Source organism: Myxine glutinosa, chromosome 8 (assembly GCF_964187855.1).
Source record: "Myxine glutinosa chromosome 8, kmMyxGlut1.1, whole genome shotgun sequence".
In the NCBI taxonomy this organism is placed as follows: Eukaryota; Metazoa; Chordata; class Myxini; order Myxiniformes; family Myxinidae; genus Myxine; species Myxine glutinosa.
In genome coordinates, this window is record NC_136268.1 from 151,090,655 (window position 1) to 151,117,051 (window position 26,397).

Below are 26,397 nucleotides of genomic sequence, written 5' to 3' on the forward strand. Positions count from 1 at the left end.
CATGATCTTTCTTGGGAAAACCACATTTCCAAGCTGGCCTCCAAAGCCAGTCGCCGACTGGGCATCATCCGTCGTGCGAAGTCCTTCCTTGGCACACCTGAGCTCCTCACCACATACAAGGCTTTCATCCGCAACTCAATGGAATACTGTTCCCCCCTCTGGGCTGGTGCTCCTGCCTCACACCTTGCTCGGCTTCACGCTGTTGAGGCCAACGCTTTCAGAATCATTGGAATCTCCTGCGATGTAGTCAACGCCGAGGGCCTTTCACTCACTCACCGCAGGCAGGTTGGTGGTCTTTCTGTCTTCTACCGACTCCTCTCCGGCCTTGCTCCCCCAGCTCTCTCTGTGCTCTGTCCCCCCAATATTCCTTCAGGTCGCACAAGATCTGCCTGCAACCCTCTTATGGTTAAACTGCCAAAGTCTAGGTCTCTCTGCTCACCTTCACTCTTTCATTCCCCTTTTCTCCCGCCTCTGGAACAAACTCCCCCACTCCCTTCAATCCCACTCCTCCCTCCAGGTCTTTAAAACAGCTGTTCACCACCATCTCTTATCTTCCCCCATCGAAAACCTTGATCTTTTCTACCCCCGGTAATTCACTCCAGAGTCCTTGCAGTGTTCATATGTTTTAATCCTCTCCCACCTCCCCTCAAGTCCTCCCGATGTCCCTGCTCTCAAATGTTGTGTTTGTGTCCTTTCCCCTCTTCCCCCTCTCTTTTGTGTCCTTCCCCCTCTCTCCCCATCTTGTCTGCCGCTCCCCGTGTTTTTTGTGTTTTGTGTGTCGGTTTGTCTTTTTGTGTGATTAATGTTAGCTCTTTCACGAGCCTCGATCTTGTATACAAAAAAAAAAAAAAAAAAAAAAAAGCGAAGCAAAGAAACCTTGCGCGACGCGCAAAGGGCACGAGTCAAAATGGCCGGCGGCCCGTACTCGAGACGTAACGGCCCGACGATGATTCTTTTCGGAATCGACCGCAAAACCAGACACGCAGGTTGATCTGTCACAGCGATAACAACTCTGTCGCAGAAATCCCTTTCCCAGGAAACCCAAAGTTCACTCGTGACTCTTGCTCGCCAACGTTCGCTCCAGACCGCAATTAGCTCGGCTCCTTCTTGTCCGACTCACTCGCTCCACCTTCTTTTCCCTCTCTTCCGCTTCTTCGTCGTCCGGTTCCGGTTTCATTTAAACATTAACTTTTTTACCTTCCGAAAACAGCAATATCTATCTCCCTTAAACGACAACAATAATAGTACATGGAATCAAAAATGTTTACAGTGGATGAAAACCACAACAACGGAAGTGACGAATCCGTAACAGTTACCACATTCTGTGCAAACTACAGTGACTCATCATGAAGGAGCACAATCAACATTTTTTGGTCCGGGAGTGTTATTGACTGCGCACCTGGGAGAGTATTTGCGTAACAGTGTATTCCTGCATTTTAAAAAAACATTACCATCAAGGATCTTGGTCATGTTCACCAGTGAAAACTAGCGAAAATTGGTACAAAAAACCCCCTTTCCATTTCCGCTACACATGAGCAGTCAGGTCAGCTATTCATATCGTGGGTACTTTCAATATGCAAACTATGAGTAATTTGCCCATGGAGATAGAGAATGTGCATGTTTTTATACATTCTGAAGTGCAATAGCGAAATGGCGACGTCGACTCCAGAAGCAAACGCAATAACTCTCGTAAAAATAATCCATGTGGGAAATTTACAGCTCTCGTAAGTTTTACAAGCGTGAGTGTCTGAAACTAACAACACAACACAACAACATGCATTTTAAGGCCATTTTCCCTGCTAGAGCAGGGGTTAGCCTTAGTCTCTGAAACTAACAAATGATTTCAAATGCAATATACTCTGGTGAGGGTAATAAATAGAACAGCACGTAGAGGAATAAAGGCTTTCAAACAAATGGCAATTAAAACAAATTGGCAAAGCATAGCTTTTAGACAGGTACGCTCAGTTAAGAGCACAATTTCCAGCAAGTACCAATTCAACACCCAGAATTGCAGCAACAAGCACGTGAACTGCAATGGTCTCCAGTTTCCGAAAGTTATTGTATTTTCACAATATCATGGCACAACGTTGTAGATCATCTTTTACAATATGTTTCATTTCACAGAATTTTCCCCCAAATTACCTGCAAACAAAGCAGCAACGGCGGATTACATTGGACGCAACGTACAAACGGTTCGACCAGGAAAGAAGCACAGCCAGGGCAACCTGCACAAAACAACAAAGAAGTATCTCAATCACATCAAACAAAAATGAAACATTTTGTTCTATCAGAAACCCAAGCAACAATATCAAACACAAAAGAGCAAGAGTCAAAAGTAGACACTAAAACCAAAAATAATCAACTATTTATAAATCTCAAATGCATCAAACAACTAGAGAGTTCATACAAACACCTTACCCCGCACAGTCTTGAGAAACAAGGACATTGGTGGGGTCTACGAGCAGCAGGTTTGATTGGTAGAAATGACGTAAAATGCTGTAATATTTTGTCCAAGTACAGCCAAACAGAAGGATTTTGAAAGTGCCAAGTAGGCGATTTATATTGTACAGGGTTCAAGTGTATAATTCAATTGAAATAAAATAAAGACTTTAAAGGTCGTAGAAAAAAATTCCGGAAGTTTACCACCATTGATGCAGCGTCTTATACACCACCTTATCTCACATGTTACATTAGTTCTTCATGCTTGTTGTTTGTGTCCTTTATGACATCCTTAATAACAGTAAGTTTCTGGTTTGGAATGATTTTCAATTTTGTTGGACTGCCAGGCAGTGAGACAGAGTAAAAATATTACCTCACTCCTCTCTGCGCATGCGTGGTCAGAGCAGATTCAGAGCCAAAGTACTGCTAAACTACAGGTTCGTTTTCCAATTTATGTTCAAAATATTACATTCAATTTAAACGAAGTTGTTCCTCGATCATAAACTGGCATTTGTAGACAGACAGACAAAAGTGAGCCGATTGCTTAACCTCACTTTTCACTTAGCATGTGTGGGGTAACAATCTATTCACTCAAATGGATAAAATAAATAAATAACCAAGGAAACTGGGCTCCAGCCCAGCTTTACTCATGCATGAATTAGAGTCTAGTGAACGAATCTAAGTGAATTAGAGTTATTAGACAATCATGCACAAGTAATAAAAATAAATAAATAAGGAGTAAGATAACGTCAGCAAGATTACTCTTGGATGCAACCTCAAGAAACCGCACAACATTGATTACCATCCCATTCATTCATTCATTCATTAAACATCACAAACTAGAAACTGTTATTCGATCCATTTAGATATCTATTGGCAAAGCATTCCTTGTATTCAATGGAAAACAAAGTTAAATCACAGATAATACGTGATGGATTTATTGTGGTCGTCGTCCTATCTTGACCACATTGAGAATACTCTGCTTAGGTCCTGTATGCAATGCTCAAACAAAGAAATGAAAATCTCTCAAATTAAAACTCTATTTCTGTAAACTTAAAAAATATATACAGTAGTCTATTAAAATGGATTCGTTTAAAATCTTGTTTTGTTGTTATTGTTGGAACGTTGCAGGTTTTTCTGTCCTGCCACGGAAAATGGCGATTTAGTAATGTCAGCAACTTTTACAGTTTTATAAACCTCAAAGCCCATATCCGACGCCAGGATGACTTCATCGTTGGGCGGTTGGTGCAATTCTTCCGTGATGAACCTCAACAGAACACTATAGTAACTGATCAACTGTCACAAAGCTTTGTAACTACGATAGAGTCCCCATATAAGAAATATGACAGAGTTTTATATAAATCAACGGCAATTAATTGACCAATCGTGACAGAACTAATCAACGCCTCGACACAATGAAGAGCAAAATAATTAAAAGAATAAATTAAATATAAACCCAAAAACCAGTGCATGGAGAACCCTTTACTCTTGCATAGAGGGGAAAAAGTTCACACATTGCAAATCCATGCGAAAATTAAATAATTCTTCACCATAAAGCCAGGTATGGAAGGTTTGCATACGGATGAAGGAATCTTCTTTATTCCAGCAAACCATGGCACATTAGCTGGTCTTGGTCCTCAATCAAAATGCATCGGTAACTGAACCGTGTCATAATGTCTGTCCCCATTCATAAGGACGATTTGAGTCGGGTTTTAAAAGCCAATCTTTTAACACGAATGGAGTACTGCTATCCCCTCTGGGCTGGTGTTCCTGCCTCACTCCCAGCTCGGCTTCACGCTGTAGAAACCAAAGCTTTCAGAATCATTGGTATCTCCTGCGATGAAGCTGATTCTGAGGGCTTTTCACTCGCTCACCACAGGCAAGGTTGGTGGTCTGTCTTCTACCAACTCCTCTCTGGCCTAGCCCGCCACCGCTCTGCCTGTGCTCTGTCCCCCAAATATTCCTTCAGGTCGCACAAGATCTGCCAGTAACCCGATTCTGGTGAAACTGCCAAAATCAAGACTCTCTGCTCACCTTCACTCTTTCATTCCTCTTTTCTCCCGTCTCTGGAACAAACTCCCTCACTCTCTTCAATCCCACTCCTCCCTCCAGGTCTTTAATACAGCTGTTCACCACCATCTCTTATCTTCCCCCATCCAAAACCTTGATCTTTTCTACCCCCGTTAATTCACCCCAGATCCACCTTTTTGAAATAACAACTTCTTTCCTGGAAGTCCCAGCAGTGTCCATTTGTTTTATACCTTTCCCATCTCCCCTTCCCCTGCCCCCTCCCCCTAAGCACTCTCCCTTCCACAGATCTTCTGATGTCCTTAATGTCTACCGTTGTTGTGTTTTTTTTTGTTTTTTTTATGTAGAAGGCTCCAGGCACAGACTATGCCGTCCTCATCGAGGCCAGGCCTAAATAAAAGAGCTGCATTGATAGAAAAGTAAAGAAGGAGAGAATAGTCAGAGTTTTTGAGAAAGCAGAAAATCTGCTTTTTGGAAAGGGGAAGATCATAAGTGTTTGGAAAGACATGTGAAGGTAAAGAGTTCCAGAGTTTGGCAGTGGTGGGGTGGGGAAGAACCAAACATCATAACGGCCCACTCTTGAGTTGCCAATGGCCACACAATAATCATGAGATGTAGTGGCTTGTCGTGTTGTGCTTGTATGCTTCCCTCTCTCTCCCCATCTTGTCTCCCGCTCCCTTTATCATATGTTTTATGTGTCCGTTTATGTTTTTTGTGATGAATGTTCGCTCTTACACGAGCCTCAATCTTGTATCTAAATTTTTTTTTAAAACAAGCATTCTGAGTATTGCGCTGCAATACATGTCCTCTACCGGAAGTCTGTCGTCCGGAAAACTGTTGGGGAAATTACCAAAGTTCAAAGTGCCATAACTTTGTCAAAAAAGATCGAAACGTCGTGATGTTCGAACTTGATCTGTAACTTATCATGAGGAAACCATGTGCCAAGTTTGAAATCATTAGCATTAAGAGTTTAGAAAAAAAAGTCCGGAAAACTGTTCTTTGCGTGACGGACTGACAGACGGACAGACGGAGGGACGGAGTGCAAACCTATAGTCCCCTCCGGTGTACACCGATAGGGGACTATTAAAAGAGAATGCGTGTTCACTACGGTCTATTTTAAGAGGAAAAAACAAACTCCATAAAAGAGTAATTATATCTCTGTAATTAGAATTGTAGACGGTGGCTTTCAAACCGAGCCACAAGGACGGTGTACAGAAGTTATTTTATTTAATTTAAATAACAACAAATACAAGGTGCAGGGGGGTGAAATTCGCTGCACGTGATGTGCAACGCATGCAGAGTAAAACGAGTGTTCATTTACGTCCATAGGATGTCTAATAAATAAAAAAGATATAAGCAACCCTGACATTAAGCCGAGGTTTCAGACTTTGGCACGTTCGAGCGAGGCTGCACCATCAAATAAACTGTTCCAACCCGTCATTTTTTGACGGGCTTTTTACTATATATACTGTATATATATATATATATATATATATATATATACACACTTTTTGCTAATCTAGATATATGCAGAAATATGCAGCATAGGTATCAAATATGTAAGGTCCTTGCTTTTTTCAAAGGTTGTGCCAACATCTACCTGCCACTACTCAAGCCATGTTTATCAAAGACTTCAATAAGGAGCAGTCCACAGTATGAACTAGCGAAGTTGATAAAAGATTGGTGTGTCATTGATAAAGGTTTGGAATGTCCCCACACAATTTCAACACACATAAAACAATGATGACAAACACACTGAAGGATTATGATCGATAGAACAAAGTTGGAGCATGTCCCTAGAGTCTTGATCAATGTTTTCTTTATTTGCAGATTCGTCTAAATTACCTGAACAGTAATTAATGTTGCATGAGAGAAGAGTTAAGGAGGTGAGCTTGTTATCGTGGTTCTTATCTCAAGTTATCAAAGCAATGAAAACCTATCATAGAAGGACAAACGGATGGATGGACAGACAGACAACCTCAAAACATAATGCCTCCAGCGACTTTGTCGGCAGAGGCATAAAAAGCCATTCATGTCTGTGTGTCTCATTGTCTGTCTGTGGAAAAAGTTACACTACGTTATTGTCTTGTACTTTAATACTGCATTGGATCGTTCTCACGCGATTTTGTGGAGGTACTTATATACATCTTAATACATCTTAAGCTTTACAAACACTTCCATGGCCGATGTCACATTGATAACAAAATGTTGAAGCACCACAGGGTACTATTTACAAAATTATCTCGCATCAAACAGCAGTTTATTTGGCAATTTTAATCACTAACGATAGTTCTTCTTCTAAATGGACCACCATTGTCTACAAAGTAAACATACATGTGCCACGTGTCATGGTGCACATCATCACTTTACATCGAATTCCTATTTCTATCAATACAGGCTCCAGAAAAATTGCACATTTCAGGTGAGACATCCAGGAACACGTTGGAGAAAGATACCCTGCTATGTCTATTAATTAGAGGCCAGGCGGAGTACACAGGATAAACAAGATGGACACTACAGGGGATTTCAGGAAAGAAAACATAATTTGAAAAAGGTGGATTTGGGGTGTATTAACGGAGGTAGACAAGATCAAGGCTTTGGATGGGGGAAGACAAGAGATGGTGGTGAACAGCTGTTTTGAAGACCTGAAGGGAGGAGTGGGATTGAAGACAGTGTGCGAGTTTGTTCAGGAGGTGGGAAAGAGGAATGAAAGAGTGAAGGTGAGCAGAGAATCTTGATTTTGGTAGTTTTACCAGAAGAGGGTTGCAGGCAGATCTTGTGTTCTGCAGTAATATTTGAGGGACAGAGCACAGACAGAGCAGGGGGAAGTCGGTCAGAGAGGAGTCAGTAGAAGATAGAAAGACCACCAACCTGCCTGCGGTGAGAGAGTGAAAGGCCCTCAGATTCAGCTTCATCGTGGGAGATTCCAATGATTCTGAAAGCTTTGGTTTCAACAGCGTAAAGACGAGCTAGGTGTGAGGCAGGAGCACCAGCCCAGAGGGGAGAGCAGTATTCCATGAAGCTACGCATGAAAGCTTTGTATGTGGTGAGGAGCTCAGGTGTGCCAAGGAAGGACTTCACACGACGGAGGATGCCCTGTCGTCGACTGGCTTTGGAGGCCAGTTTGGAAATAAGGCTTCCACAGGAAAAATCATGGCAGACAGTGAGACCCAAAAGCTTGCATGACAGAACTTCTTGGAGAGGATTGTTGAGAAAGTAGATGGGAGGGTTTTCCAGTCAGTCTTTTCGGAGAGACATAGTGAGAGTGTGAGATTTGTCAGGATTGAAAGACATGTTCCACTTGTTTGACCAGTTTGTGATTTTGTCCAGGTCTGTAGAGAGTGAGGAGGCTGCAGACTGCTGATCTGAGGGTTGAGATATGGAGCGGCTATTTAGAGAAAAGATAGAGAGGATTTTTCAGAGAGTCGGAGAGATCGTTAATGAAGACCAGAAAAAGCACAGGGCCCAGAACACTGCCTTGGGGACTCCAACCTGAACAGGAAGGGGAGATGAAATCAATCCATTTAGAGCCACACGTTGACTGCGACAAGAGAGGAAGTCCACGAGCCATTTGTGGAGATTTCCATGGAGAAGAGGAGAGCTTGGTGCGCAGGGCGGGGTGCCAGACCATATTGAAGGCACAAGATATGTAAAGGGAGACAGCTCTGATTTCCTGTTTGACATTGAGGACCTCCATCCATTGTTGAGACAGCAGAAGCAGCATGTCCAGAGTACAGTGACCTGGTCTGAATCCAAATTGATGATCTGAGATGAAGCGTTTGGAAAAGAGGAAGGATTTGATTTCAGAAGGGATGATGGATTCCATGACCTTGCTGATGATTGGGAGCAACTGATTTGTCTGTAGTTGCAAGGATCTGTTTTTGCACCTTTTTGTGTAAAGCGGTAATGTTTGCTGATTTCCAAGCAGATGGCAGATTACCTTGAGCAAAAGAGAGGGTGAAGAGAATAGAGAGTGGGGCGTGATAGAGTGGCAGAGCAGGATTTTAAGACCCGTGGGCTGATGCCGTCTGGTCCAGTTGCAAAATCAGAGTCGAGGTTTGACAGAAACCCTTTAGAGTTTAGACCGTCCTTCACTACCGATTGGACGGTTTGGTGAGATCCATGGATCAGCCCCTGCACGGGCCTTCGTCAGCACGTGCCGATATGCCGAAAAGACGAGCGAGCTTGACTGTCTAGACTCTAGACTCTAGAGGAAGTAAAAGTCGTAACAAGGTTTCTGTCAGTGAAATTCTCCTTCTGACTCCCCATTTATTTATCTTTAGACCTATAGATCTTTGAAGACCCTTTAGAGTTTTGCCCCTTAAACCCCACAGACTCAACTGCGCATGCGCAAGATTGGAGGTCTCGTCTCTTCAAAGCTGTCCATGCGCGCTCGCTTTCGAAGTTAAGTAACTTTTCACAATTGTGTTTTTGTCGAAACTGTATCTTTCTCTCGGTGTATGTACCTATTGGGGTGTCTTTAATAGTATTCTTGGTGTTGGTTTTTCATACCTGTGTACAGAATCGTCGGTCTTTCGTATCGCGTATTCTGAGGCCTAAGTGTAGTACTAGGCTACCGCGTCCGACCTTGGCTTGAGGCTTTGTTTTTGTCTCAGCGGTTCTCCGATCGCGCTGCAATTACTTTCCGGTCTCTGTTTTTCACGGTCGTTTCACCCCATACTTCCTTGTTTTAAAATCTCAAAAAAAAAAAAAAAAAAAAAAAAAAAAAAAACATTTCCTTCCATTCTTATTCGTTTATTCGTTCTTATTTGTTCGTTCGTTCTTCGACCACGTTGTTTGTGATCACGTGATCACGTTGTTAAAAAATGTCTCATCTGTCCCCTGAAGACCTGTATTCTGTCATATTCTATAACACCTTTTTCTTCTTCTTCTATAAAAGGATGCTTTCGACTTGCTCACCAAATCTATTCATTCCAAAAAAAAATTCCATCTCTTATAGTGCATCCTTCATTCATTCCCTAAACTCTCCAGCACTCCATCCTCCCTCCAGCGTCCTCAAACGTATTTTTGACTCGAAGGTCTCAAGAAACTCATTTTGCAATAAATGTTCTTTTCCCATTAATCGGACACTTTTCAAAATCCCATCACCCCAAAATCCCATTTCCCATCACCCCTCCCCTCCCCTCTAAATCTACCCCCTTGCCCCTCCCCTCCAAATCATCCCCATCACCCATCTCTTTCAAATCTTCCCCATTGCCACTCCCCTCCAAATCTTCCCAATCACCCATTCCTTTCAAATCTCCCCCCCACACCCCTCCCCTCCGAGACTCTCCCTCGCTCCTCCCCTCCTAGACTCCCATCTCACCCCTCCTCCTCAAAGCGTCCTACCCGCTTCTTCCCCCTTCCAACTTTCACCTTCATCTCCCTCAACCTTCTGCCTCGCTCTTCCCCCTCGTCAAATAACACCTAACTCCGCCTCTCCCAATCACCATCAAACCTTTTGTCCGCCCCATTCTTCCCTTTCTCCAAGCTATTCTGTAATCTCCAACACACCTTCAACAGCTCTCCCTACCTCTTCCTCCTCTTCCATATCTTACCCTACCGCTCCCCCCCTGTTCTGTATCCGATGCTCCCCCTTCCTCTTCCTTAACAGTATGGACCTCAAACATCCAGGGCCTTCGCTCAAACTTGTCTGATCTCTCCATACAGGTTGCTTCTGACAAACCAGACGTGATCTGCTTAACAGAAACTTTCCTCCTTCATGATGTCTCTGATTCCTTGGTATCTCTCCCAGGTTACTCCCTCCTCCGGTATGATAGACCTGAGCCTCGTCCTGGAGGTGGGGTTGCTATCTTTATAAAAAAACTCTCTTCCTCACTCGCCCTGCACTGCCCTCTCTCCACCTCACCCCCAGGAATACCTTTGGCTACGGCTTCCCCTTCGCTCCCACCTTTCGTTCATATGTGTGTTGTACCATCCACCAAACAGTGATGACTCCATCTACATCTCGCTGTCTGAGAATATTGACCAACTTCTATCTACCCATCCCAACTCTCTCTTCCTCATATGTGGTGATTTCAACTGTCACCATGCCAGTTGGCTGGGTGTGGGTACCTCTCTCACAAGCCATGTCTCTTCAGCAAAGGACTTCTGTGACTCACTGGGACTGACACAATCTGTCAATTTCCCGACCCGGATTTCAGTCAACGGAGCATCTTCTCTTCTGGACTTGGTTATGACTAACTTCCCTGAAAATGTCTGCTGCTCTTCTTCTGCTCCAATCGGCTCTTCTGATCATGTGCTTGTTAAAGTGGACATCTCTCTGACCATTCTCAGAGAGCCTCCTCAGCGTCGACGAGTCTGGCATTTCACTCAGGCCAACTGGCACGGTCTTCAAGCAGCCATCAATCATCTGGACTGGTCTCCCATCTCTACTGCCTCTGACATAAATTCTTCCTGGGAATTCTTCCAAAGCAAACTGCTCTCTCTCATGCACAGATTTATCCCATCTCGTCTTCTGTTGTCATACCCTTCCTCCCGTCCATGGTACACGGAATCTTGTGGTGAGGCTATTGCCCAGAAACAACTTGCTTTTGTCTCCTGGAAAGCAAATCCAACGGCAGGAAATCTCATTTCCTTTCACAAAGCCCGAAACAAGTGTGTGTCCACCCTCAGGAGAGCCAGGAAACAATATCTCTCCGTTCTCAGGACCGAACTCTCTTATCTGTCTCCCTCTTCCAAATCCTGGTGGCGTCTGGTCAAATCTGTTTCTGGTGTTTGTTCCCCCTCCATCCCCTCCCTCACCTCAAATGGCCACACGGCTGACTCCGCACGTGAAAAAGCTGAATGCCTCAACTCTGTGTTTGCCTCTAAATCTTGTGTCCCAAACCCATCCCTCTCTGTACACACCGTACCCAGTCGTACCCAGCTGCTCCTGGACTCTGTGTCCTTTCCTCCTGACACGGTGGAAAAGTTTCTGTCAACCCTCGACTCGGATTCTGCAACTGGACCTGACGGCATCAGCCCACGGGTCCTAAAATCCTGTTCTTCCGCTCTTTCACTCCCTCTCTCTGTTCTCTTCACCCTCTATTTTGCTCAAGGTCATCTGCCATCAGCTTGGAAATCAGCCAACATCACCGCTTCACAAAAAAAGGTGCAAAAACAGATCCTTGCAACTACAGACCAATCAGCCTTCTCCCAATTATCAGCAAAGTCATGGAATCCATCATTGCTTCAGATATGAAATCTTTCCTCTTCTCCAATGGCTTGATCTCTGATCATCAATTTGGTTTCAGACCTGGACACTCTACTCTGGACATGCTGCTTCTGCTTTCTCAACAATGGATGGAGGTCCTCAATGCCAAACAGGAAATTAGAGCAGTCTCCCTTGACATATCACGTGCCTTCGATACGGTCTGGCACCCCGCTCTGCTCACCAAACTCTCCTCTTTTGGTATCCATGGAAATCTCCACGCATGGCTGGCGGACTTCCTCTCTAGTCGTAGTCAACGTGTGGCCCTGAATGGGTTTCTCTCATCTCCTCTTCCTGTTCAGGCTGGAGTTCCACAAGGCAGTGTTCTGGGCCCATTGCTTTTTCTGGTCTTCATCAATGATCTCACTGACTCTCTTGAAAATCCTCTGTATCTCTTTGCTGATGACTCTACTCTCTGTCGCTCCATTATTCATCCCTCAGATCGGCAGTCTGCAGCCTCCTCACTCTCTGCAGACCTGGACAAAATCACAGACTGGCAAACAAGTGGAACATGTCTTTCAATCCTGACAAATCTCACACTCTTACGATGTCTCTCCGAAAAGACAGACTGGACAACCCTCCCATCCACTTTCTGAATAATCCTCTCCAAGAAGTTCTGTCACTCAAGCTTTTGGGTCTCACTATCTGCCATGATCTTTCCTGGGAAAACCACATTTCAAATCTGGCCTCCAAAGCCAGTCGCCGACTGGGCATCCTCCGTCGTGTGAAGTCCTTCCTTGGCACACCTGAGCTCCTCACCACATACAAGGCTTTCATCCGTAGCTCAATGGAATACTGCTCTCCCCACTGGGCTGGTGCTCCTGCCTCACACCTAGCTCGTCTTCACGCTGTTGAAACCAAAGCATTCAGAATCATTGGAATCTCCCGCGATGAAGCTAACTCCAAGGGCCTCTCACTCACTCACCGCAGGCAGGTTGGTGGTCTTTCCGTCTTCTACCGACTCCTCTCTGGCCTTGCCCCCCCAGCTCTCTCTGGGCTCTGTCCCGCAAATATTCCTACAGGTCGTACAAGATCTGCCTGCAACCCTCTTATGGTCAAACTGCCAAAATCAAGACTCTCTGCTCACCTTCACTCCTTCATTCCTCTTTTCTCCCGCCTCTGGAACAAACTTCCTCACTCTCTTCAATCCCACTCCACCCTCCAGGTCTTTAAAACAGCTGTTCACCACCATCTCTTATCTTCCCCCATCCAAAACCTTGATCTTTTCTACCCCCGCTAATTTCACCCCAATTCCACTTTTTTGAAATACCAACTTCTGTCCTGGAAGTCCTTGGTGTCCTTGTGTTTTATACTTCTCCCTCCCCTTCCCACGCCTCCTCCCCCCAAGCCCTTTCCCTTCCACACATCTCCCCGCTCTCAAATGTTGTGTTTGTGTGCTTCCCCTTCTCTCCCCATCTTGTCTTCCGCTCCCTCTTTTTATATATTTTGTTTGTCTGGTTGATTTGTTTGTGAAGTAAATGTTAGCTCTTTCACGAGCCTCGATTCAGTATACAAGGGGGAAAAAAAAAGAAAAAAAAAAGAAAAAAAAAAAGACATTGACCCTAAGTACTGTTGGAACATACCATTTAGCTTTTATACCCTTATAACCCTTTAGACACACACAAGACAAACTTCTATAGAATGTACTTTTTTCAGCAAGTATTATCTACACCCCCTCAGGGTATTATTGAAACGCACACTTCATACTTTTATTGCTACTTCTACTTTTCATTCTAATTATTCAAGATCTACACACATGCAAACCCCCCTACCCTCCCCAAAATGCATCGTGGTAGGTTCCATAGATACAAGCTTGGTCGGGGCTTCTCCTCCAACTCCTCATTTATTGTCCCCCGTCGCACCGCGGAGCGAAAGGGGGACTATGGTTTTCCCCTCCGGCCGTGTGTGCGTGCGTCCGTGCGTGCGAACATGCGTGCGTAAGCGAAGGACCAGATTCTAATTTGGTGTGCGGGTGCAACCCACGTCAAAATCCAAGATGGCCGCCGCCATGTATGTCTGAACCTTGTGAGCGGAACATCTTGAAAAATAAGCGAAGTACCAACTTCTAATCTGGTGTGTGGGTGTATCTCGGCATAAGGAAGAACGCTATTGAAAATTGGGTCGCCACGTCAAAATTCAAGATGGCCACCGCCATGTATGTCTGAACCTTGTGAGTGGAATATCTTGAAAAATAAGCGAAGTACCAACTTCTAATCTGGTGTGTGGTTGTATCTAGGCATAAGGAAGAACGCTATTGAAAATTGGGTTGCCACGTCAAAATCCAAGATGGCCGCCACCATATATATTTCTGAACCTTGTGAGCGAAATATCGTGAAAAACAAGTGAATCCTCTTGGATTGCGCTGAGGTTCGGGCATGGAATTTCGAGCCTCGATCATGGTTCGAGCCTCGATCTTGTATACAAAAATAATAATAATAATAATAAGAACCTTGGGCCGAATCTCGCGCTTCACCAGTGCGCGTGCGCGAATTTACGTCACGTCGGCAGCGAGAAGGGGTTCCCCAACACGAACCAATCAGGAACTGCCACGTCACACTTATATGATCTCAGAATTCCTGTGACAGGAATTCGCGTTACACTGGCTGGAAGTCATTCGCTAGAGGCGCTTCCTCAGCGCTAATAAACGAACTACTAACGTCTAATCTGGTGTGTGGGTGTATCTACGCATAAGGAAGAACGCTATTGAAAATTGGGTCGCCACGTCAAAATCCAAGATGGCCGCCTTGCGTCTTCCACTTTGTCAACTCACTTCACTTCAACGACGGGGACCCAGGCGTAACGCTTGTTTACCTTGCTTTCTCTCTTCCTCGTACTCTGTAGCCACTGCTAACACAATATGGATTCGTTTGAGAAGTTGTCACATGAGGATCGAGTAAAACTGAAAACGACGGCCAGGGCAGTATTTGCTCGAGTATTACGATAGCGTTGTTACCATGGCAACCACGGCCGCCATGTTTTTAAGCGATGCCGAGCACTGCTTGCCCGATCGCTTTGAATCAAGCAAGCCGCTTACTAACGGAACACACTCCTGGTCAGACACCTCAAAGGTAAGTGCGCTTTACCTTTGCACCATCCCGTCCGCCATGATTGTGAACTCGGCCTAGTACTACTACTAGTAGTACTAGTAGTAGTACTACGACTAGTACGACTACTACTAGTAGTAGTAGTAGTACAAGAAGATAAGTATGCAAAACAAAGCGCGGCCCGAACTGCGATGCTAAATCATCCACAATAAAAGGCAAAAAGAACCAAATGAATGAATCGATCACAAAGATGACAGTTAAACAACTCACAATTTCGGCAACACGTTTTAAAACGTTTAGCAACAAAACCTGCATGCACAGAAAAAACAAAAACAATAAAAAGAAACCGCATAAAACCGCAATAAATCATCTTGGAGCATCTTGGAATGTACCATGACAACCACAATCCTTCACAATCAAACGAGAAAAATGAACTAAATTAACCACAATCCCTTACGAACATGCGGATAAGTAATCCATGGCGGTAGCGTGAACAATATCATTTGTTGTTGTTGTTGTTGTTGTTCTCGTCGTAATTTTTTTTATTTCAGGTTGATGACGCAGAATCCAGCACGAATTATTTTGACGTACACTATATGGTAATTATTTAAATTATAGCGCAAAAGCCGTTCACCTTTTCCACACAAAAACTGAAGCTGATAGGAAAACCAAACCTCGCGAGAGTTTGCGGCAATAAACGTGCTTTCATCGCATATCACGTGACCTTTCCCCACATGGCACATCCCGAGCGGCTTCGATAATTGTGGGAAAAAGACAATGGTTTCGGGTAGACAACTCGCGAGTAGGTCACAGGTTAGACATGTGTCTGCTAAATACATAGGTTACAATTTTGATTAAGCAGATTCGTCACGGCCGCAGATTCGTCACGGCCGATTACACTACAGCACACGCACTCAGTATTATCGAGCCGAGTATTTTTGCAAAATATTAATATTAATAAAGGGTAAACCTTTATACATATAGTGTACGTAATAAATATTATTGTTATGCCGTTTATTAATTACGTACCGATACGGGGTCGCTTTGAGCAAGATCCTGTCCAAGTAGGTGCCAGGCGGTGTGTTCAGTATTATCGAGCCGTGATTGTATTTTTGCAAAATATTAATATTAATAAAGGGTAAACCTTTATACATATAGTGTACGTAATAAATATTATTGTTATGCCGTTTATTAATTACGTACCGATACGGGGTCGCTTTGAGCAAGATCCTGTCCAAGGAGGTGCCAGGCGGTGTGTTCAGTATAATATCGAGCCGAGATTGTATTTTTGCAAAATATTAATATTAATAAAGGGTAAACCTTTATACATATAGTGTACGTAATAAATATTATTGTTATGCCGTTTATTAATTACGTACCGATACGGGGTCGCTTTGAGCAAGATCCTGTCCAAGTAGGTGCCAGGCGGTGTGTTCAGTATTATCGAGCCGAGATTGTATTTTTGCAAAATATTAATATTAATAAAGGGTAAACCTTTATACATATAGTGTACGTAATAAATATTATTGTTATGCCGTTTATTAATTACGTACCGATACGGGGTCGCTTTGAGCAAGATCCTGTCCAAGGAGGTGCCAGGCGGTGTGTTCAGTATAATATCGAGCCGAGATTGTATTTTTGCAAAATATTAATATTAATAAAGGGTAAACCTTTATACATATAGTGTACGTAATAAATATTATTGTTATGCCGTTTATTAATTACGTACCGATACGGGGTCGCTTTGAGCAAGATCCTGTCCAAGGATTAGGAGGTGCCAGGCGGTGTGTTCAGTATAATATCGAGCCGAGATTGTATTTTTGCAAAATATTAATAAAGGGTAAACCTTTATACATAGTGTAATGCTCGAAAGTGTAATGTGAAGGAAACTGACGTCATGAATGTGAATGAGCTGATGGCCTGAGGACAGCTTCGCTCCTATAAATGATGCAACAAACAGACACAAGCTGCATAAAATGATACGAAATAATAATATTTTTCCCAGGTTGACTGCCATGGATCTCCACCTGTCTAACCAGTGATGCCCTTACACATTCCACCTTGGTCACAATGGTCAGCTACATCCAGTCCGTTATATCCGTTATCCCCTTCCCCCCTTTTTTTTTTTTTTTAAACCTTCGCCACCAAAGATGGATGGAAGTTGTGTTTTCATCACTGTTTGCCTGTCTGTCAACAGGATATCTCAAAAAGTTGTGGATGGATTTGCATGAAATTTGGTGGAAAGGTTGGGTATGTGACGAGGACGAATTGGTGTGATTTTGGTGAAGATCCGGATCTAGATCTGGATCTGACAATTCTATAAGTGATTCTTCACCATTGAAGAATCACTTATAGAATTGAAGAATCACTTCACCTTCACCAAAAACGATATATATCACGATATCTGAAAAAGTTATGGCCAGATTCGGATGAAACTTGGTGGACAGGTTATGTGTATGTCAAGGAAGGATCAATTCGATCTTGGTGGAGATACGGATCTGGATACGAGACTTAAAAAAAATTCTCAAGTGATTCGTCACCATTGAGTGTTAGGGCCGAAAACGATATGTAGCATGATATTAAAAACGTTGCGGAGGACTTATGACAAAAGTTGATGGATGACTTGGCAAAACAAAACTTGATGGAAAAATGTTACAAAATGCGTTACAAATGTCAAAAAAGTTCATGACATGATTTGGTTCAAAAGAAAAGTTCAAAAGGTTCATTACAAAGCACTCCAAGGTCAATATTCAAACATGAACAGATAAATAAGGCAGTAATTTGTTGGAGGAATGATCAGTAAATATTTAAGTCAATAGTATTTAAGAACAAGTCAGGAGACGACGATGGTTCACGAGCGAGCGGTATTCAATGACAAAGGACGGACTATAACCGAAACAGGCCCGGACAGGCCAGGCCCGGAAATGTCAAAACGAAGGTTACTGACCTTGAAATGAGATAGAAAATAATGTATAATCAGTTATGAGGTTAGTTAGCTACACAATACCGAAAATTCGGTGAAAAATGAAATGAAAAAAAAAAGAAACGGAAAAAAAAACCAAAAATGAAAAATCGAGCTCCGTGGGGCTAGACACATGACATTGGCCTAACCAAATATCGAAACCCCTGTCAGATTCCACCAAACCCCTCGGAGAAGATGTAGCTTGAACTCGATTACCCCCTAAAAAGACATCTTTTTCGGGCGTGGCTCCACCCACAATGGGCGCAATACGCCCACTCTAGGCAGGAAACAACTAGATCATGATATAAACCTCCCACCCAAGTTTCATCAAGATCGGATGATATCATCGGATAGTTATGCTGCGGACAGACAGACACACAGACACACACACAGACAGACGCACACACATGACGAATATAGTGGTCACTTGATCACTCGTGAACCAATAGGGACAGAAAGGCCTTTTAAAAGTCATATTTAAAGGTCAAAATAAAGAGTAAAGATACTACAGCGACTCAAAACAACCAAAAAATCCACTGACATTATGGGGTATTATGTGTAGATTTAGTATTCCTATCAGTCAAGTACAGAGATTTCCATTGACTTTGGCATCCAGTGTCTTCAGAAAGTATTCACACCCCTTGACTTTTTTCACATTTTGTTGTGTTCCAGGCTGAATTTAAAAAGGCATTTGCCAAATCACTGCAGGTATTGCCATGAGTTGTGAGTACTTCATGTATGACAGCCATGGCATCAATCATTAGAAAATCTAAACTTGGTTCTGAGATCACCCCACTCAGTACAGATGGCAAGTTGTTCAAGCAGCGAAATTACTTGTCCTTTGTTATCCTAATATTTCCATTGGGTGCTATCAGAAAATTCAAGTTTACCAATGAAATCTTTCAGGTTGATATCATCATGGGCAGATCTTACAATGAAAATAATTCTCAACAAGTACAGATACATTCAAAGTGCACCGACCCCATGCCAAATCAATAAATATCCTCCAGCGCAGCATTACCGGGGTGCTGCTCAGCAATACCGCCGTGCAGCTCATGGAGACTGTATTGGGAGGGAGAGGTGTACAATAATTGATTGATTAAATGCATAATTAAAATCAATAAATGATGATGATGATAAAATGTTTTCTTAACAAATTGGCTAATAGCATACCTAAACCACCAGAGCTTCATCCGAAGCTCTAACTTTTTGAAAATTAATTAAATAAGTCATTAATCAAAAAAAAAATAATTAATTGATTAATCAATAACTAACTACTTGCTTGATTAATCAATAAAGCAAAATATCCTTGATAGCCAAATCACTTGATCACCATCGTGTCCAAATATTAGCTTCCTAGCTCAAAAGGTGCCTGAGATATTGTCCAGATGAGAAAGAAAATAAATAAATGATTAATAATGAAAATAAATAAATAATAATCACAAAATAATTAAATAATTAATCAATTGGCAAATAGAATACCTAAACCACCACCGTTTCATCCGAATATGTAGCTTAAGAAAAAAAATAATGAAGTCATTAATTGAATAAATAAATAATTAATCATGTAATTGATTAATCAATAAATCAAAAATAGCCTTTACAGCCAAATCACTTGGTCATTGGCATGTCCAAATATCAGCTTCCTAACTCAAAAGGTGCCCGAGATAATGCCCAGAAGAGAAAGGAAATGTGTAAGTACTTAATTAATGGATAATAATTAAATAACTAATCAATTAATTGATTAATCAAAAAAAAAAAATACCGTTTTTGCCAAAGCACTTGTTCACTATTGTGTCAAAATTTCAGCTTCCTAGCTCAAAGGATGGCTGAGATATCGCCCGGACAAACAAAAAAAAAACATACAAGAAACCAAAGTGAAAACTGAGTACTCCCTTTCAGCACGCGTCATTGCCGGCCCCCCTTCAGTGCCCAGCAATGACGTCATGCAGCACCTGGAGATGTTATAGGAAAGGAGCGATGTACAACAACATACTGGTTGTAGCCTTTATCTGTTCATCTGGCAAGTTAGAGGACGAATCTTTCATGTTTGGCCCAAAGGTTTTTGTCTCCAACAATTCTCTCATTGACAAACAACCTGCGGGAATGTGTCCCATTGCTTGACAAGGCCAATAATACCTCAAGAAGAACCACCTTTAGAGGCCATTTTTCCCCGCTGAACGGGGGTTGACCTTTTTTGGGCACCGTGGTCCCATTTTTGAAGCAATGTTTTACGGCCGGATGCCCTTCCTGCCACCAACCCTGTTTGTCGCCTCTTGCGACACACAGGGAATTACCAGTGAACTGGCACTCAATTTTCCGACCTCGGAAGGATGACAGGCTGAGTCAACCCCCCTGGTGTTAATTCAGCGATCGACCGGGATTCGAACCCAGGATCCCAAGCCAGGACCCTAACCGCGAAGCCAACACCAGGCGGTCCCAGTAATACCTCAAGCATATCTGATTTAGTATTGATGTCGTAGAGTTTGCCCTTCTTTTCTTCATCACAGCCTAATGTACAGGTGATATGTTGCATAGGTAGATATGCATAGGTGATAGTTGATCGGATCATCATACCAAGGTTGCTTTGCAGCGGCTCTTCTGCGGGCTCCATGGCCAGCAATAAAATATTTAAAAATTGCTAATTAGTGAGGAGAAAATAAAGTAGAACTAAATAAAGCCGTTAGGGTTAGGGTTAGCCCGAACCCCAACCTGAACCATAAGAATGAATGAAAAGTGTTTTTTCTGTTTATGAATGTTTTTTTTCAAAGGAGCTGAATTACTAGTAAAACTTGTCAGAAATAAAACAAATGGGTTTGTAGCTTCTTCAGGACCTAAACTTGATAAAAACACCGATTGACAATTCAATTCGTATGGGCCATTTTTACGACACAAGTTTTTACGCGCTAACAACATAAGACTATATTGTATCTTTCTCTTTTTGGAGCCCTTTGAAAAGTATTCCTATTTTGGTCCAACTGTTAAATGCACGATAGAATAATAAGGTGCAATGTTATTGCTTGGCCAAAAGTCCTCATTGTTTTTTGTTTTTGTTTTGTATACAAGATCGAGGCTCGTGTAAGAGCGAAGTCTTCGATCGTGATTGTCGTGATTTTTTGTCGTGTCTTCAATCTGCTCTGCATTGTCAGAGTTTGTGACAAGCCGGTGGAGTAGTGAGTGCTGGTGTCTGTGATAGCAACTCGATAACTGTGCGAGTGGACTTCATCGACTCGTGGTCGACACATTGCTATCGATGGAACCCTCGTCTCTCATCTTCCGACGTGGCACCGAGGCACCTTCAATGTCCACCAACGACCAGAGCAGAAGGGTCCTCGGGTTATTGTCAAATCGTCATTGATTAAGCATCACTTCCTCGCGCTCACAGCACCAGGATTACAGTTTAGAGTTGGGTGTGCATACTTCTATGGTCTCGGCTATCCTGCCCACCCTCTTACATAACCATATCCCGATTATTCTAAAATTTTATATTGTAAGGAATGTAAGCCATGACTTTTTTTTCCCACTGAGTGTGCTCCTCCTATTGCTCTTGAATATCAAACGTCAAGTTTGATATTCAAGAGTCAAACTGATAGCTTCAAGTAAATAAAACAACATCCTCTGTTAATTCCTCCCCACCAATTAAAATAAGGCATGGATCTCTTCTTTTTTTCACTTGCCATTTATTTTTACACTACACCTGTTTATTGGTCAACTTCATCCATGAGCTTCGGGTCACATTATACAACAACTTCAAGGCATTACAAAAGTGCCAATTTCCTGCTCATGTTTTATTAACACTGTTTTACTATCAAATGCATGAAGGTCCGGCGTAACAAAAAGTGCACGGCTGGTCAAATAATTTGGCAGATAAAAGGGAAAGCAGACAAAAACAAACGTTTACAGATGTTTTGGAAAAAAGACAAATAAAATTACATAAAAAATTGGGAATCGTTTTTTATGGTGGAGCAGGAAAACGTTTCTTAAGATAAACAAAGCACGTGTGTGAAAATCAAGATGCCGAAGATCGTCGAACGTGACGAGCAATATTTGGGTTTTACCAAAGAAGGTACATAAAAAACCTGAAAACAAAGAAATAAACCTATACTTCAAACAAAAAAAAAGTATTATTTATTGTCAAAATAAAATGTATAATTTCATTAATAAAAACATTCGGCCCCATTTTTGTGCAAATGCAAGGAATGCACAACTTGTGCCGCTCGGCCTTCTCCCTCAGCAAAGTACACGACGACGATTCTTCTTCCGTGAAATACAGAATTTCACATCGACCGATAAATAAAGCAGTTCTTTTAAATTATGATCAAAATTAAAAATATCCACTTACCATTTGATTCTATTGTTGTTGTTGTTGAATTTTAAAAACTAAATATACCTATTTACAAGTACAAATCGTCAAGGCTTGTGACCAAACGTATAATTTACAACATACAATGAAGGCAGAAGAAGGAAAACGGGGCCATAGACATATTACATATGCAAAAATGGCAGATTCACCATGTTTTGTACATTCCCTTGCTTTTCTTTACTCTCATCCCTTCCAAGTTCTTCTTCCTCCTCCTCAGCAGCAGCTCAACTCTCCCTTTCATTCCCTCTCATCTTCAACTTAGTCAATTAATTATTGTTCGCTAAATTTACAGCATTTCCTTCTTTTCCCTGTTGCATATGTAAAATGTAAACGACTTCAAAGTCATTACAGGCAACGCATAAATGACCATTATAAACAATCATTTAAAATATATATTTGAACAATATAGCTGGGAATGATTCAAGGCAATTTGGAATTATGCAGCAAAAAAAGCCCCCCAAAAACACCTATGCTGACTTGACCACCTTAATCCGAGGTCGGATGTATGTATCGTAGAAGAAATGGCAGAAGAGAAGCAGATAGCTGAGATACATGAGTGAGGACCAAACGATATTCTCCATATACGATGGGCATTCATCCTGCTGCATCCAGCCGAACACCATGGCGTTCACGGCACAACCCATCACCATTTGGCTGATCTGCGTCGTCGTGACGAACATGGCAAATTGACGAGTGGGATGTATGCCCGCCGCTCGCATCGTGTAGTAGGCGTACATGACCGCGTGCACGATGTAGTTCATGGTCATGAACCAGCCACCACCCGCGACCATATCTTTGTACGAGTACCAGGAGTACAGGAGCACCGTGACGTGGTGGTACCAATGCAGAAAAATGAGCTTTTGCTTGCGCAGCACAATGAAGATGGTATCTCCTAGACATGACAAGAGCACAAACTGCTGCTGTACTCAGAGGGCCTTGAATGAAGCACTCATCGTGTCAAGTAAAGCATTGTTAATGCAAACTCAAGATGAACAATATATAATCAATTCCAGATTAATGGCTTGTGCTCGAGCATTATAAAGGAAAATATCAAGAAAGAGGAGGGGAATGAGAAAATGAATTATAAATCATTTAACCCAAAATAAGCATTTTTACAATTTGTGCAACAAAATAAAATCATGATTTTAAAGATAGTTTTAAAAATTCCGGAAGTTTCGTGCTATTGAAGTGGTGTTATACATCACCCTATCGAACATGTCCAAGTACTGCAAAACTGGAGGTTCTTGGAAGTGCAAATTTGTGTTCTAGTGTTCAAATATATAATTACATTTAAATAATAAAGACTAAAAGTCGTATAAATTAATTAATTCCAGAATTTATCGCCCTTGACACAGTGGTTATTACACCACCCTGTCTAACATGTTACATCAGTCCTTCGTGCCTGCTGTTTGTGTCCTTTATGACGTCCTTAAAAAGAGTGAATTTCCTGTTAATTTAGTTTGACTGCCAGATGTGGTACCATTTAATTCTATTATTATTAAATGATTTACCATTTAATAGATGTGGTACCAGTACCATTTCAGTACCAGTTCACTGGTAATTCCCTGTTTGTCGTTAAAGGCGGCAAAAAGGGTTGGCGTCAGGAAGGGCATCCGGCCGTAAAACATTGCTTCAAATAGGGGACCGAAAAACAACAACAACCACGGTTCCCGAAAAAGGGCCTCTAAAGGTGGTTTTTTTGTTGTTTTTTTGCCAGATGTGGTCACATATTGCTGCACCCTGTCAGTGTTCGCAGCCCCCCGAGCAAGTAGCAGTATAACAAAACCATCTGCATTTAATTTGACGTCTTAACACGGAGAACGAAGTTAAACAAGTGACGGTGAGATTCACTTTGCAATATACGTCGCCTACCGGTTCCAATGGAAGTTCTTGTTCCAAGCATTCAGCAATTGTAAGCCACAAACAGTAGGACAAATATACCTTTTTATTTGGGTGGTGGGCGGTGTATAATGCCGCATTCGGTCCATGTATAATATGTGATATTTTCTAAGTCCAGAAAGGGGATAACCGTGAAAAATTGGGTAACCACCCCAAAAGTCCAACTTTTTCCGTCACTTATCATAATAAAGACACGTACCAAGTTTCAGTTGAATGTGTTAAAGGGTAAGGGCGGAAAGTCTGGAAAACCACAGGTGGGCCGGATGGACAGACGGAAGGACAGACAGACAGAGACAGACAGACTTTTGTGCATGATATCATGGCGGGTCACCACCACCCAGTGTTTTTCCTTTTCTTTAGTAACTGGCAATAATCTGCAACATCAAACTGTTTTGTAGCTACTAGCCTAGAGGTATTTAATCCTCCATTTTTCCATTTCTGATAAAAAATCTATTTTCTGCACACAGGCAGAAGCCAAATCCCACTACAAACGTATCAAGAAGACAAACAATGCACCCATCAAAACACTTACCCAATTCGGGAGCTTTGCTGAGCACAAATGCATACGCCCAGAACTTACTGACAGGTCCGTTGTAGAAGCTTCGATCACAGATGGACTGTTTAAGGCCGTGCGTTGAGAGTATGTGCCACATATAAGCACCTGTCCTCAGAGCGCCGAGCATACTGCAATATGATCAAACACTCGGCATCACAACCAAGCACCTTCAAAAATAAAACAACATGACAGGAAGGATAACTGTCAAACAACAACATTTCGTTTCACATCTACAATTCCCAACTACAATGAAAAAGGTATTTGCCTGCACGGTAAACCCTGAAATATCGTGGGTTTGAATATTCACATTTTTCACAAATCGTGGGTAACATTTTTGTGTACCGATTTAGTTATCGTGGGGCTCAATTTCAACCAATCACAGTTTTTAAGTTGAGTTGTGACGATTATCGCCATCAAGAGCCTTTTGTTGTTTCTCATGACCTTAATAATGGAATGGTGCCGAAGTGTAAAGCGGTGGAAAAAATGATTTTTTTAAATTATATATATTCGCTGGTTTACGTAGCTGCAGAGCAATTTATAAAAGAAACATCGACAGATTACAAAGGGAAATAATGTAAGAGATTAATAGGGGAGGAATGCCCGCGTTTAAACTGCTTTTGAATGCTTAATCTGCTTCAATGCAGCAGGAGATTTTATCGTGAAGCCAATTTATATTTATTTTACATCTTTATTTCAATTGTGATGTGTTTATTTTTCACTGCCACCCACCTTCCTCTTCTCGAAGATCAGGAACCTAACCCCCTTATTACCATACTAACAAATGTACACGTGCTATGCACAGGTGGGAGCCCAAAGCCTTAAAAAAGAATTTAATTTTGAGAAATTTTATGAAAACTCCATATCGGCGTCTTATGGGTGGAAACGCAAAATCTCAAATGTATTGATATATGACTGAACAAGCGAATGTTTCCACATGCGGTAAGTGGTGAAACTGCTAATGCCGAACGCGTGAATGAGTTTACATGCAGAGGAGGAGGAGGAGGAGGAGGAGGAGGAGGAGGAGGGGGAGTGGGAGTGGGAGGAGGGTGAGTGGGAGTGGGAGTGGGAGGAGGAGGAGGAGGAGAGAGAGAGAGAGGAGAGAGAGGAGAGAGAGAGAGGAGAGAGAGAGGAGAGAGAGAGAGGGGGGAGAGAGAGAGAGAGAGGGGAGAGAGAGAGAGAGAAAGAGGAGGGAGAGAGAAGAGAGAGAGAGGAGAGAAAGAGGAGAGAGAGAGAAGAGAGGAGAGAGAGAGAGGAGAGAGAGAGAAGAGAGAGAGAGGAGAGAGAGAGAGGAGAGAGAGAGAAGAGAGAGAGAGGAGAGAGAGAGAGGAGAGAGAGGAGAGAGAGGAGAGAGAGGAGAGAGAGAGGAGAGAGAGAGGAGAGAGAGAGAGAGAGAGAGAGGAGAGAGAGAGAGAGGAGAGAGAGAGAGAGAGGAGAGAGAGAGAGAGGGGAGGGGAGAGAGAGAGGAGAGAGAGGGAGAAGAGAGAGGAGAGAGAGAGGAGAGAGAGAGGGGAGAGAGAGAGGGGAGAGAGAGAGAGAGAAAGAGGAGACTTTTTGACTTTTGACGTCCTTTTATTCCAAAAATTATAAAGTGCATGGATGTACAGTGTATAAAATCAACAAAGCCAAAACAAGAGAAAACGATGAAGCGAGGAAACAATACAGATATATGCGTTGATCAGATCAACTTTTACCGAAAACAAATGCAATCTTCTGCAGCAATACTATGAATTGTAGAAATTATGAACAATCAAGAGAAAAATAATACCAACTCGTTTTGGCGGACTTCACAGACACTTTTCAAACACCATTTTTCCACAAATCCATCAATTTCGCCCTTGCTCTTGGAAAACTCAAACTCATGTTTTAGCCTTGCAGCACACAGTGCATTGAAAA

General features: G+C 42.4%; 2 protein-coding genes across 5 annotated transcripts in view; both read right to left on the reverse strand.

Moving 5' to 3' along the window:
* Window positions 1-15,213, reverse strand: part of TADA2A (transcriptional adaptor 2A) — a 158,680-nt gene extending 143,467 nt beyond the window's left edge. For both annotated transcript variants that reach the window (XM_068125400.2, XM_068125399.2), the window contains exons 1-2: window positions 15,186-15,213; window positions 2,143-2,225 (exon numbers count right to left, since the gene is read on the reverse strand). In XM_068125400.2, the coding sequence (XP_067981501.1) occupies window positions 2,143-2,225; window positions 15,186-15,204 (102 nt within the window). In that variant the 5' untranslated portion in view covers window positions 15,205-15,213. The remainder of the gene's footprint in view (window positions 1-2,142; window positions 2,226-15,185) is intronic.
* Window positions 15,214-21,346: 6,133 nt separating this feature from the next.
* Window positions 21,347-26,397, reverse strand: part of ELOVL6 (ELOVL fatty acid elongase 6) — a 37,805-nt gene continuing 32,754 nt past the window's right edge. For all 3 annotated transcript variants that reach the window (XM_068125402.2, XM_068125403.2, XM_068125401.2), the window contains 2 exons: window positions 24,481-24,632; window positions 21,347-22,941 (listed from right to left, as the gene is read on the reverse strand). In XM_068125402.2, coding sequence (XP_067981503.1) covers window positions 22,517-22,941; window positions 24,481-24,632 — 577 coding nt within the window. In that variant the 3' untranslated portion in view covers window positions 21,347-22,516. The remainder of the gene's footprint in view (window positions 22,942-24,480; window positions 24,633-26,397) is intronic.